At 39.8% G+C, this 13,998-nt stretch overlaps 1 protein-coding gene across 2 annotated transcripts in view; it reads right to left on the reverse strand.

Annotated features, from left to right (window-relative positions):
• OPRM1 (opioid receptor mu 1) overlaps positions 1-12,694 on the reverse strand; it is a gene marked incomplete at its 3' end in the record, with an annotated part of 33,252 nt that extends 20,558 nt beyond the window's left edge. For both annotated transcript variants that reach the window (XM_080664563.1, XM_080664564.1), the window contains exon 1: positions 12,217-12,694. In XM_080664563.1, the coding sequence (XP_080520689.1) occupies positions 12,217-12,515 (299 nt within the window). In that variant the 5' untranslated portion in view covers positions 12,516-12,694. The remainder of the gene's footprint in view (positions 1-12,216) is intronic.
• Between the last annotated feature and the right edge of the window lie 1,304 nt (positions 12,695-13,998).

Below are 13,998 nucleotides of genomic sequence, written 5' to 3' on the forward strand. Positions count from 1 at the left end.
TGGCTGGCAGCCGGAAGGCCCCGATTGGCCCTGATCACCGGCCAGGCCTAGGGACCCTACCTGTGCACAAATTTTGTGCATGGGGCCTCTAGTAAGTTTATAAAGTACAATAAGCATTTCTACATATATTTGTGTAAACTGATGCTCGCAAAAATCCTATTAATAGCTACAACTGTGGTTATGTCTCAATATTAAAGAGAACTGAGGGTTAGGACAATTGTCAAGGACAAAAATGTTTAACATTGTAAATTGAAATGTCTGAGTGTTTGTTACTATGCAAGTAAAATTCCTAGATAATTTAAATTTTTGGGGAGTGGTTGTGTGTGTTTGTGTGTGTGTGACTTGTAGATATAACCATTAGCAATGCTTAATAATAGCACAACATATTGGAGAGAATTATATATCAGGGTACTGTGTAAGAAGATGAAATAAAAATGTTATCATTGCTTTTTTAAAAGAATATGTTTTTATTGATTTCAGATGGGAAGCGAGAGAGAGAGACAGAAACATCATTGATGAGAGATAATCATTGGTTGGCTGCTTCCTGCATGCCCCCTACTTGGGATCGAGCCTGCAACCCAGGCATGTGCCCTTCACCAGAATTAAACCCAGGACCCTTTAGTATGCAGGCCAACGCTCTATCCACTGAGCCAAACCATCTAGGGATAGCATTGCTTTTAAATTTTGCAACAAAGGTTTTTAATTAACATCCATGAACACTTAATTTCAAAGTTCATTTGTCAAAACTGTGAATGAGCTATCCCTGTTCATTCCTTTTAATGTGTGATAGTACATTCTGATATCTAAATACGGGGTGTCCCCAAAAATGTATTCACACTTTAATAGCTGATAGCTCAATTCTGAGAATGAAATGTATTTTAATAAACACTGCCTTTATAATTATTGAAAATATGTGTATACATTTTGGGGGGAGACCCCACATAGAATATTTTGGTATTCTATGAATTCCTGCAAAAGTAGCTTCTCCAAAACTTTGGCACCAATAGAAGGAAAATAAAAGTTATGCAGTTAGTTCCTATAGATCTTGGCTTATATAAAATTATACCTTTTGGTGACTGTCTTCCATCTGAGGAGTATACAAATCTTTATAATGTAACTACCATGCTGACCAGGATTTTCCTAGGTAGGAAACAGAAAGTAGTTTATTGAGGTTTTTTTCTAAGTTATTTTAGGCGGGGAGATTTTTGGAAGGCATTTTTCTTCCCCTGTGGAGAATTCAATAGCATTTGTTAGAAGAAAATATGATTCATGAATACAGCGGTAATGTGGCAAAGCAAATAAGTCCCATTAATTTTTAAAATCTAAAATTTCAGTCTTATGGTCCAAAAAGGGTTATTAAATCAATTAGAATTATCTTCCAACTTGGACCAGATTCATTTGGCACTAACAACATTTCTAGTTGTAAATTAATGTGTATAACTGTATTTTTAATAGGAAAACTCCAAATATGACCTTGATTTATATTTTTTGTAAAAAAGCCTCTAATACAATATTTTATTGCCTTCCAGGATCATCTATTACTTTTAAAACTTTCTCCGTTTTAATTTTCATATTATTGTGTGTTTTGATTAGATCATTGCACATTCATTTTTAAAAACCTGAAAAATATAAAAAGTAACCTTAACATGTAGAGGCAAACTAATAAAATTTTATGTTGAATACTCTAACTTCATGATCAAAGTTATACATTTCACAATTCTCTTAGCTAAAGGTAAAATTTATATTGGGCTTTATTTATGAAATAAAAAATCTAAAGCTTTACAAACATGTTCTTAATTTTTATAGAATACATTTTATTTTTATAATACTTTTTTTTTTCACGATAAAACCCTCTGAGTGTCAACTTTGAATCAAACATACTAGGTGTACCGGTTAATGACAAATTTTGTAATCAAAGAAAACACGATAATTTCAAGAGAAACATCAAAAGTGCTTTATTCAAAGTAATGACCATCGCTAGCTACACATTTCCCCCATCTTTCAGGTAATTTGTGGGTACCGTCCCAATAGAACTTTTCTTGTTTTGAGGCAAACCATTCAGAGACCCAATTTTCCACTTCTTCGTACGTTTTGAAGTGCTGCTCAGAGAGTGTGTGTGCCATCGATCGGAACAAGTGGTCATCTGAAGGAGCAAGGTCTGGTGAATACGGCGGGTGGGTTAATACTTCCCAGGCAAGATCTTTTACTGTGTCTTTAACTGGTTTTGAAGTGTGTGATGGTGCATCATCATGAAGCAAAATTACAGGCAGTCCTCGGGTTACATCGAACTCGAAGTACGTTGTTAAGTGGTTATGTCACCATGTCCCATTTATTTATTAAAAAAAAAAAAAAGGTTCTGTCATTTCAATGTATGTACATGTGTGCTTTATGTTTTTTATTATTTTTCACAAGTGAAGGTCAGGAATGGTTATCTTTTTTTAAATTTTTTTTACTGTTTCACTTCATTACTGCTGTGTATGTGCTCCATGTGAGTGACAAAGGTGTTTATGTAGGTGGGTTCCGACTTACGGCGAAAATCGCATTACGTCGCTATAGGAACGGATCTCCCACATCACCTGAGGACCCACTGTACTTTGCCATGTCTTCGGGCCCATTTGGGTCATTTCACGATCAAAGCGTGGTTCAAATTGATTATTTGTTGTCGGTAGCGATCAATATGAATGGTTTCACCTGGTTTTAGAAGCTCATAACACACCACACCTTCCTGATCCCACCAAACTCAGATCATTGTCTTCTTTCTGAAGGGATTTGGCCTTGCAGTCGATGCTGATGGTTGACCTGGATCAATCCATGATTTTGTGCATTTGGGATTCTCAAAATAAATCCACTTTTCATCACCAGTCACAATTCGATTAGAAAAAAACACCTCTCTTTCGTGCCTTGAAGCAACATTCTACTGATGACTTTTCGGTTTTCCATTTGTCTTTCATTCAGTTGATGTGGCACCCACTTTCCTTCCTTTAAAATCTTTGCCGTTGCTTGTATATGATCGGACATGGTTTGCTGAGCAATGTTTAATCTTTCTGCAAGTTGTTTTTGAGTTTGACACGCATCTTCATCCAATAATACTTGTAATTGTTGGTCTTCAAACTTTTTGGGTTGACCTGAATGTTCTTTATCTTTCACATAGAAATCATCACTTTTAAAGCATTTAAACCAGCATTCATAAGTATCTTGAGATGGAGCATGTTCACCATAAGCTTCCTGAAGTATACAATAACTTTCAGCAGCACTTTTCTTCAAAAGTAATGAATTAAAACTTCCCACGAATGCTCTTTATTTAACACGAAATTTGACATTTTTAAGTGTAAAAATATCTATGATGTTAACACCTTCAGCAAATTTGACATATGAAGTTTTGAAGCTTGTTGTCAATACAACAAAATAGCATACATATCAAATCGCATATATATCAACATATGTGTAACTCCATCTATTGAAAAAAACTGCATTATTAACCGCTACACCTAGTACATTTACGTAACATCTTTTTTAATTTTAATGTTTACCAAGTACCATGCTAGGCAATCATTCTCAACTGATTTATGTCCCCCCTGCCTTGGGGGGACCTAAGGTCTGGCGAGAGAATATAACCAACTGTTTCAAAACAGAATGTCAGATATGATGGCAAGGTAGGAGTGATAAGGCAATGTTGAAAGGAACATTTTACCTGCATTTAGGTGTCAGGAAAGTTGCGATTATTACAGTTTTGTTTCATCCGATGGAGAGTGCCCATGAAAGTATTAAATTTACTTCTTGGGGTCATATGGCTGGCCCATGCTGCTGAGGCTTTTAAAACTGATGATGGCAGGAAGGGTTTAGAAGACGATTGACCCCCAAATAAGCTTATCTATTATCTATGTTCCAGATAGATAGACTCATTGTTTCTCTAATGAGTCTATCATGTGTATGTTTTTCAGAGACAAATTTAAACCTCCGTTAAGTACATTTTCACTGGCAAATTTTACTACTCATTTTACTGATAGTAGTCATCAAATTTTATTGCCTGTTTATTTTGTGAAATAGGACTTCGTTTTCCTGACCTAAGCCTTGTATTTTCATATTGAATGGTTGGACTATAGTAGAGGTCAACAAAGCTCCTTTAGTCACCCAGTATGACTTCCTGTGTGTACATCACTACGATGATTTTACTTGACCAATTACCCCCACCAAAATATTTAAAAAATATTTTTATTGATTTCAGAGAGAAAGAGAGAGGGACAGAAAGATGGAAACATTGATGATAAGAGAGAATCATTGACTGGCTGCCTCCTGCACACCCTGTACTGGGGACCGAGCCCACAACCCAGGCATGTGCTCTGATTGGGAATCAAACCTGTAATTAGGTCTACACCCAGCCAGCCAGGCCCCACCAAATCAAATATTTTGATTTGTTCAGTTCCACATCTTCATCTAATTTAACTAGAGTGTTGGCCCATCTATTATGTTTCTAATAGATTGAACTTCCCAAACTGTGTGAACAAAATGTCTCAGCTATACCAAAGCATAGTTTCTATTTTTTGTACTAGAGTTAGAGTAAACTTTTTTGACAGAGTAGAGGACATATATATTTTATGTAAAATTTGGTTTAGCACTAGCTGGTTTGGCTCAGTGGGTAGTGTCAGCCTGCAGACTGCAGGGTCCACAGTTTGATTCTGGTCAAGGGCAAGTACCTTGGTTGCAGGTTCCTCTGTGGCCCGGGCCCTGGTCCAGGCTCATGCAGGAAGCAACCAATCAATGTGTTTCTTTCACATGGATATTTCTCTCTGTCTTTCTATCTCTCTTCCACTCTCTCTAAAAATCAATGGAAAAATAGCCTCGAGTGAGGATTAAAAAAAATATACACGTTTTAAAAGGCAATTAAAGCAAGGGTATATAGAAGAGCATGTTCATTTGTATTTGACTTTCTAAATTAGTGAGAAAATAATTATAGTCTGTTGTGGAAATTGTCATTTGTGTTTTATTGTACTTTTTATTTCTTAATTACATTTGACTTTCAATATTGTTTTATATTAGTTTCAGGTATACGGCATAATGGTTAGACCTTCACATAATTTACAAAGTCATTCTCTGATAAGTCTAGCACCCACCTGACACTATACATAAGTTATTACAATATTATTGACTATATTCCCTGTCATGTACTTTACATCCCATGATTATTTTGTAACTACCAATCTGTACTTCCTAAATCCTTCACTTTTTTCACCAAGCCCCTCAATCCCTCCCATCTGGCAACCATTTGTTTTCGGTGTCTATAAATCTGCTTTTTTTAAAATTTAGTTTGTTTATATGTATTAATATATGCTTTGTGGTATTGACTCAGGTACTAGTGTTGTTGTTTTTTGTGGAAATGTGACATATTTATTTATAGGCAGGAAACTTTGTTCAGAGTGGTAGTCCTTTTTTAAAAGATGGCGTGAATTTCTCCGTTGATACTTATGTTTTAAATTCCACACAGAGGACAGTGATTTTAAAGAACGGAAGTCTCAGGTCTCACATCCACCGTGAGCCGTCGGCAGCCTGCCTTCTGGGACGGGGTCCTCAGAAGTAGGCTGGCCATCTTTCCAGTCAGTGACAGAGGAAGACATGTCTAGAGCAATGAGTCTTGAGATTTTTTTCCCCTCTGAACCCCATTCATTTAGTACTCTACCATTTCAAGGTATTATACTTACAACTTGTAAAATGTTTACAATATCTACTTTGATAAATACTTATAAATTACAGTCAATAGAAGTCTCTTTCATTGTTTTGTGAAAATTAACCATGACCTTCTCCTCTCACTTTTCCTCTATCTTGTCTGTGAGACATAACTAACACCTTTAGATGAATTTGGGAAATTGGATGGAGACAAATCAGGTGATCCCATTGCTGGGCTTGGTGATAGAGGAAGACGAAATATAGTAATTGTAATAAACCTTGGGGGTGATGTTTGTCTAATACTGTGGTTAAAGAACACTAGGTTAGTTATTATGGCTCAGCCTTTGGCATTTATCAGCTGGTGAAGTTGTACTTTTGGAGAGAGGGAGGACTGTACCTATTTCGCTCACTAGTGTATCTGGAGCTTCTAGGAAAGTGCTTTGTATATAGTTGGTGTTCAACAAACACAGCAAATAAGTAAATGAGCCTGTCTATACTCAAAACGTTTTATGAAAAATCCAATTACTCAATGTAATGAAAATTAAATTTGTATAAAACTTAAAGGCGCTGTCTTTATTCTTGCATATACATGTGTTGTTTATTTTACAAGTCAGTAAAATTAACCTTCCTTCTGTCATCAGAAAGAAAGACCATTTGAAGGGTCTCAAATAATGTTGTCTGCTTTTAACAGGACACTTATTGTAGTGGCCTGGGATCACCAACATCACCAGAAACATGCTCACATTTAAGTTCATTCAGCCCATGTGGTTTCCTTTTTGGCGACGATGGGGGCTGAGTAAGTATGAAATTATAGTGTTGGTAATAATTTCACTTGTTCTCTTGGCAGGCACAGTCAGGTTCTGATGTTCGGGTTATTCTGCTGGCAGCACTTTTCAATTAACATTGAATACTCCCCCACAAAAATATTTAACCTTTCACTGGCACTGAACCCCATCTTCAGTGAAAAAAATGCTCAGAAGCACAAAAGGCCTCTTTATTGATCACCTTGTTCTGCAGTTTCTATACTTGGGATATTCTCAGTTCTCAGAAACTCTGCACGCCTCAGGAATGTTATTTTCTACCTGGCAGTAGTAGAGTTTACTACTGGGGTTTCGGATGTTGACAAACATTGCCTGGGAAGTCCTGGAAAAATCCATAATGAAAGCGTTAGGCATAGACAGGCACCCAGACTCACAGTATCATCATTAATTCTACCTCTAGCTTTTGAACCAGTTTATTATGATTAGTTTTATTGTGATAACAGAACCCAGGACTGGGCACAGGGAGGCTAATATATATATATATATATATATATATATATATATATATATATACACACACACACACACACATATATATATGTATGTATATATATGTATATATATATATACACACATATATATATATATATATATATGTGTGTGTATATGTATATATATATATATATATATATATATATATATATATATAATTTCAGAGAGGAAGGGAGAGGGAGAGAGAGATAGAAACATCCATGATGAGAGAGAATCATTTATCGGCTGCCTCCTGCATGCCCCACCCTGGGGATCAAACCCGCAACTCGGACATGTGCCCTGACCAGGAATCGAACTGTGACCTCGTGGTTCATAGGTACCTGCTCAACCACTGAGCAACGCCAGCTGGGCAGGGATGGTATTTTAAATGCCTATATTTCCAAAGTTAGTGTTCAGAGAACATCGTCATTATAAGTTATTTCTTCTAATTCAAATAAAGGATTCTGCTCAGTAAAAAGGAGTTTCATCACATGCAGTCATTATTTAGACAGATTCTGTTCTAGAGTTTTGACTATAACACCAATTTAAATGGGAAACATTTAAGTAACAAAAACAGCTATTTTTCTCCAAAAAGTAATTGGGTTGTCTATTTTCTTCACTGAATTCATTGGACAGCATAAAAAGAACTTATTAATAGGGGGTCAAGCTTGTTGCAAGTATCTGTCCTTAGAATGCTTTCACATCATCATGGCTTCCAGGAAGATGACTCTGGCAGAATCCAGCGCATTGGGAAGAAGTGGACTGGAATGGAGTATGACAACAGTGATACCATTCAAAGCCTTGCTTTGCTTCTGCAAAAACGGTGACTCAAAAGAATAAACTATATTTCAAAATATTAGAACAGATAATATAGCTGATGTATGGGAAGGCCGACGCTCTAGGTGAATGATGAGATCCAGGTGGCTGATGGTGCGAGTCCAGTGAGAAGGTAGATACATTCTCAGTTGGAGAGAAGCAAATAACAAAACTCTTTACTTTGATGGAGCACTTTCAGAGTTTTCTGCACACTTCTACGTATATTATCTAAGGGGGACCTGAAACCCATGAGATTAAATATGATCATTATTCTTTTCGTGCAAGTGAAAGATTTAGGGAATTTATATGACGACGATAATGAGAAAGGGGCAGAGATTCAAACTTGAGTCTTTTTATCTCAGGTTTAGCACTCTGTTCACTCTCTGATGCCTACTGTGCAGATTCCATTGGTGGAATTTAAGGAAAAATTTAAAACATCTTGAGCTTGAGCTTTCTTGAGAGATAATTTAATTTACAACTTACTCAATAAATTGCTTCCTGGAGTTCAGAGGAGTACTCATATGGACTGAATTCTTAAACCTCCTTGCCAAACAGCTGTCATTTTTCTTATTCACAAAATGGAAAGCTTGTCTAGATCTGTGCTTCTCAATATTAGCTTCACATTGAAACCACTTTGGGAGATTTTAGACCTCCCTAAGTCCAGGAGCTGTCTCCAGAGATTCTGATTCCATTATTCCATTAGCCTTGGGCAGAGGTGTGTTTTCATTAAAAAAAAAAAAAAAAAAAAAAAGACTTTCCAGGTGATTCTAAGATGCAGCCAAAACTGAGAGTCACTGAAATGGAAGATATGGAGGCCTTCTTCCACATGTCAGCCTTCTTCCACATGTCAGTATGTTGCCAGGATTTATGCAATAGCTCTGATGAGCCATGAGTTCTTCGGAAGGAAACTCACATTTTATTGCTCATTTTATCCTGTGTTGGTTCCTGGCTGGAATTTAGATCCGGTTCTCACTGAAGAGATTCTGGAAACTGGAGCATTCTTCAGCTGGACTGTATGCCATCCAGTTAAAACCCTCTGAGGGATGTAGTAGTGCGGGAAGCGGCTGCCCCCGCTCATCCCGGCCCTGCTGCACCTGCCTGCCATTGCTGCTGCTTGGTAGCGCTGCTGGGGATGCGGGAGAGGCTTGCGCTGCTGCAACTGTGCTTGCCAGCTGTGAGCCTGGCATCTGGCGCCTGCTGGTCAGCTGAGCGGCGCTCCCACTGTGGGAGCGCACTGACCACCAGGGAGCAGCTCCTGCATTGAGCGTCTGCCCCCTGGTGGTCAGTGCATGTCATAGCCACTGGTTGACTGGTTGTTTGGTCATTTGGTTGCTTAGGCTTTTATATATATACTCGAGGCCCTGTGCATAGCATTCGTCTCCTCAGCCTGGCCTGTGTCCTCTCGCAGTCCAGGACCCCTTGGGGGATGTCTGCCTGCCAGCCGGGATCAGGCTTAAGCCAGCAGTTAGACACCCCTCTCGCAGTCTGGGGCTCTCGTAGTCCTGGACTCCTCGCTCCTTATGGCCCGCCTGCAGCGGAGGTGGGAGAGGCTCCTGCCACCACTGCTGTGCCCACCAGCTGGGGGCCGGCTTCTGGCTGAGCAGTGCACTGACCACCAGGGGGCAGCTCCTACATTGAGCGTCTGCCCCCTGGTGATCAGTGTGCATCATAGTGACCTGTGGTTCCGCCATTTGGTCAATTTGCATATTAGGGTTTTATTATATAGGATATGTAGATATTTATTGGATTTTAAAGAATAGCAGGAAGTGAACATTTTATCTCAATACTTTAAAAGATGCAGCATTATACTCATCTCTTAAAATTTTATTAAGTTTATTGGTATGACATTGGTTAATAGATTATATAAGTTTCTTGTGTATAATTCTAAAACACATTATCTTTATATTGCATTGTGTGCTTACCACACACAGTGTAATCTCCCTCCACCACCATATGATTGACCCCCTTTTCCCTCATCTTTTTGAGGGGACAATAATATTGCTGAACTGATTTTGTAGATAAAACACCACAGCCTGGAAACAGTACAGTTACAAGTCTCAGCTCAACAGACATATTTTCTTCAATTCTCTGTCACTTTCCTCATCACTTCATTGGTCACTGAACTATTTTTTTTTTTTTTCTGTTTCACAGTCATCTTCTCAGTGGGTTATCTGACCTTGGATTAAACACTTGAGTTGCCACAGGTTGGTGATTGGGGTGACCTTTTAGTGGAACTTTCAGTACTGAGAAGTAAAGCAGAATATCATGTTCCCAGTAAGGTAAAATGTCACCATCCTTTTCCAAGTCACTAAGAGGTCAGAGGTAATGCCTTTAAAGCAGACTCACCTAACCAGAGTCCTCTTAAACTCTGGAACAAGATCAATTTTCTCCTTTCACAGACACTTGCTTCTCTAGTGGCTGTCTCTTTATTGAAAAACATAAACTAGAGGGGAGAAAAATGATGAGCGAAAATACCAAGAGATGCAACAGAAGAGAATAAAATACAATGTTTCAGATGGCAGGATTTCTAGGTGCTTTGGTAATTTCTCTTCACCCCTTATTCTCCAGGATTCCAGAGATAAATATAGGGAAATTTATTATTTCCACATTATTCCTGCTAACTAAACCTACTCTGTCATTCTTTAGGTGAATTAACCAAAATCATGATTTGCCACTCTAATAAAAAGAAAATTATACCGGTTAGAGACATTCAGTGGTATTGAACTAATAAACAATCTGTCCTTGGAAAAATCATTTATATTTTCTGTACCTCAGCTTACTCACCTAGCACTGATAATCTCTAGAGTCCCTGTTAAGTCCTACAAGCTTATGATTCCATGAATTTTCTAAGGAAAATGAGAAACATATTTTCCCTTCATCAGGCAGGCCTTCATGATTTTTATTATCATAAGTGCAAAGTGAGGTGCACTTTTTATATTTGATATGAATCTTTGTATTGGATTACATAAGTGAATTTTTATAAAATAAAATGTTTATAAAAAACAAATTCTTAAAAAAAAGTAAATGTTAACAAAAATAAATTCTTCCATTGATTGTCTCCCTGCATTACCTTCAGTTGTTAGCTTTCCTCTCAATAGATGGTGCTGTTTTCTCAGAGACGCTACTTATTCCTCATCAAAAGATCAGGGAAATTAGTATCTCTCTTTAATAATCATTAATTAAAGAAATCAGCCCTCTAAGTAGAAAGACTCCATTACAAGCAACATGCAGTACCTAGATAATGAAAGCATAATGGGGAAAATAAACTGTTAAGTGATAAAGGAGGCCTGCTGAAACCTGCAATATTTGCTGAGTAGATAAGCCAATACTGTAGCCAAACATGAAAATTCCATGTTCACTACATACATAGAACACATAGAACCCCGAGTAGGAAGAACATCTTAAATCAGGAACCACTTTAAAGTGTTAAAATATTGATCTACTTTAACAAAAGTGAATCTATAGCATTCCATATTAACATGCATGATGTGAACACACGCATCAACACTAATACAATCGACCCCGATCTCAGTGAATCTGGAGAGCTGGCACACTCTGTGCCAACTCAGCCGGGAGCACCTGGGAAACAGAAAATGGACCTCAAACTCTTTCGAAATAATATCCCTGGATAAAACCACTTTTCATTTCTGAAGAGCAAACCATTACTACATCCTATGTAGTAGCTTATAATCCAGTTTTATGCTGCTTTTGCCTTTTGGAGGCCCCGAAACAGACATATCCTGCACTTTTCCTGAACGCAGTTCAGTTCTGACTGAATCAGCCCCTAGCAGATCCGCAGCTGCCGATTGAAACCTGGCAACACAACTGTCGTATTTGTTACAACAAAGCAACACGGTGGAGAGACACAGGCAAACTTCTTCTATGAGTGTGGTCGCAGGGTAGAAGGAGTGGGGTAAGGGCTGCTCTGAGGAGGGAGGCAGGGTGGGGACATGGTGCAGCAGGCTATAAGAAACCAGCCTGAGCAGGGAAGTTGCCAAGGTTCATCTCTGGAAAGGACTGAAAAGGAGACCTGGCCCCCCAATTAGAGGAAATAAACTAGAATTCTTTTTCCATTACTCACAAATTACTGTTTCCAGAGCTTCTGCCAAAGAAACTGGGGGAGTGTGCCCAGATTAAGGGAGCTCCAAGCTGTTTTATTTTTATTTTTTATTTTTACTTTATTTACTTATTTTTGGCCAGAGCTTCATAGCTTTTACCAAAGCATCTTCTCTGTTTCTGAAATGTTGGATGTTTCTTTATCAATGGGGGAAAACAGAAATGTAGGATTTTGCACTCAAACAACCACCAATCTGTTGCCCCACAATCTCCCCTGTTTACCTCCCTTTTCTCATCTTCCCACCAAACACTCTACCTTGGGGCTCAGGTGTCCCCTTATGCCCCCGTTGGCCGCTGAAAGCCCCGTTCGGAGCTCAGACGCCTTTCTTACCTGACAATCACATACATGACCAGGAAGTTCCCGAAGAGACCCACCACGCACACGATGGAGTAGAGGGCCATGATGGTGACGGCCGTGATCGTGGAAGGGCTGCTGGTCGGAGGGCACAGGCTGTCGCTCCCGCTCAGCGCCGTGCGGTTCGGACCGCACGGGTCGGACAGGTTGCCATCCATGTGGGAGAAGTTGACCCAGGAACCCGGGTTCGGTGCTGGGGCGCAACTTGCAGAGTGCGCGTAGGGATCAGAGCAGTTGGCGGCAGCGGCGGTCCGGGGGACGGCGCCGCTGTCCATGGTGCTGACGGCCGGCTGGGACCGCGTTGGGAGGTTAACCGCGAGCACCGGGACTTTTCAGGATCTGTGCGCGCCTCAGCAGCTTCCTCCAGCCGCTGCCAGCGCTCCTGTGATGTCTTACAGAGCCCAGCCCTGGCGAATCCAGGCAGGAGCGTCCGGCAGAAGGGGAGCACTGAGCATCTGACGTTCTCTGCTTGCAGCCCTCTCCCACATTAGTAGCACAGAGACTAGTCCCCAGCCCCACGCCGCTGGAGGGAGGAGGAGGGAGGGCAGTGCGGGATCCAGAGGCTGGAGGAGAAAGAGGGGAGAGAAGGGGTGGATTTTGCGCACAAGCGATCCAAGGAGTTGTTCTCCCCACTGGCACTCATCTGTGCAACACCTCTTAGGAGGGGCAGAGCGGAGAAGGGAGTTGGAAGGAAGGGGTGGAGAGTGAGGCAGACAGAGAGTTAGTTTCTGACGGCAGTAAAGCTTAAGAAAGGGGGCTGACTTTCTATTTTCCCAGTGCCCGTTTCTCTGTACAGTATCACAGGGAAGACATTGGCTTCAGGCAACTGGAGCAACCCTTAGTCCCCAGCGGCTTCGATCCCTACTGCCTATTGCAATCATTTGGGGGCAGGGGACACAAACCCCTCTTTTTTAGTCTTCCTTCCTGCCCACTCATGAACAGGTAACTGTGTTTTCCACATCACCAAATGAGAATTTCCAGCCCTTAAAACCTGCCTGAAGCGAGGGTGATTCTTTCTCCGAAAAAGAAACGAGAAACCTATAAACTCTTGTGAAGGAAACCTATGACGTTTACTCTTTAGTGCCTAAGGTTCTCCTAGAGTAGAAGCTCTAGTTGCATCTGATTTATGTCCCATTGGGAAGAGGCACCAGGACTGGTTACAGAAATCAGGGGGGTGGTTGTGGCATCCAGGAAAGTCAACCAAAAATAATGTTTATCCTCCACGTCTTAAATCTCATAGATCCATTTGGAATTATTCATTATCCATTTTACCTCCAGACCTCCTGTATGGACATGTGCCTCTCAGGAGAACCGTATCAAAGCCAAACAGCATTTGAGTTCACTCAGTCGGTTTTCTTGTGTAGAGATTCCAGGAAGAACCTCATAGATATCTTAACTGGAGTGGCCCGCACCTGGCTGAGGAATATTGACACATCTTAACATGTGATGCCTCATTTCCAAGTCCATAAACACTTCTACCTTAGAAATAAATTTGTAAATCAATCAGGGATAAGGTTGCTCTTTTTTTTTTTGGGTAAAGTTCATACTAATTCTGAGGTCATTCTCATTTTTACACATGTGTCTATTTGTGTATGTATATATATTTGAACAATAAGTATTGGCACTAAAAGCTACAAATTACTCCCAAGTGGTTGTAGAAAGTCACACTCTTAGGAAGCAGAGAGTGGGGTGGGTTAGGAAGCTTGGAAGGAATATTTAATTCTAATATCACTTTTATCATTTTCTTGAAAACAGACA

Source organism: Plecotus auritus, assembly GCF_963455305.1.
Source record: "Plecotus auritus genome assembly, chromosome: 4".
Lineage (NCBI taxonomy): Eukaryota > Metazoa > Chordata > Mammalia > Chiroptera > Vespertilionidae > Plecotus > Plecotus auritus.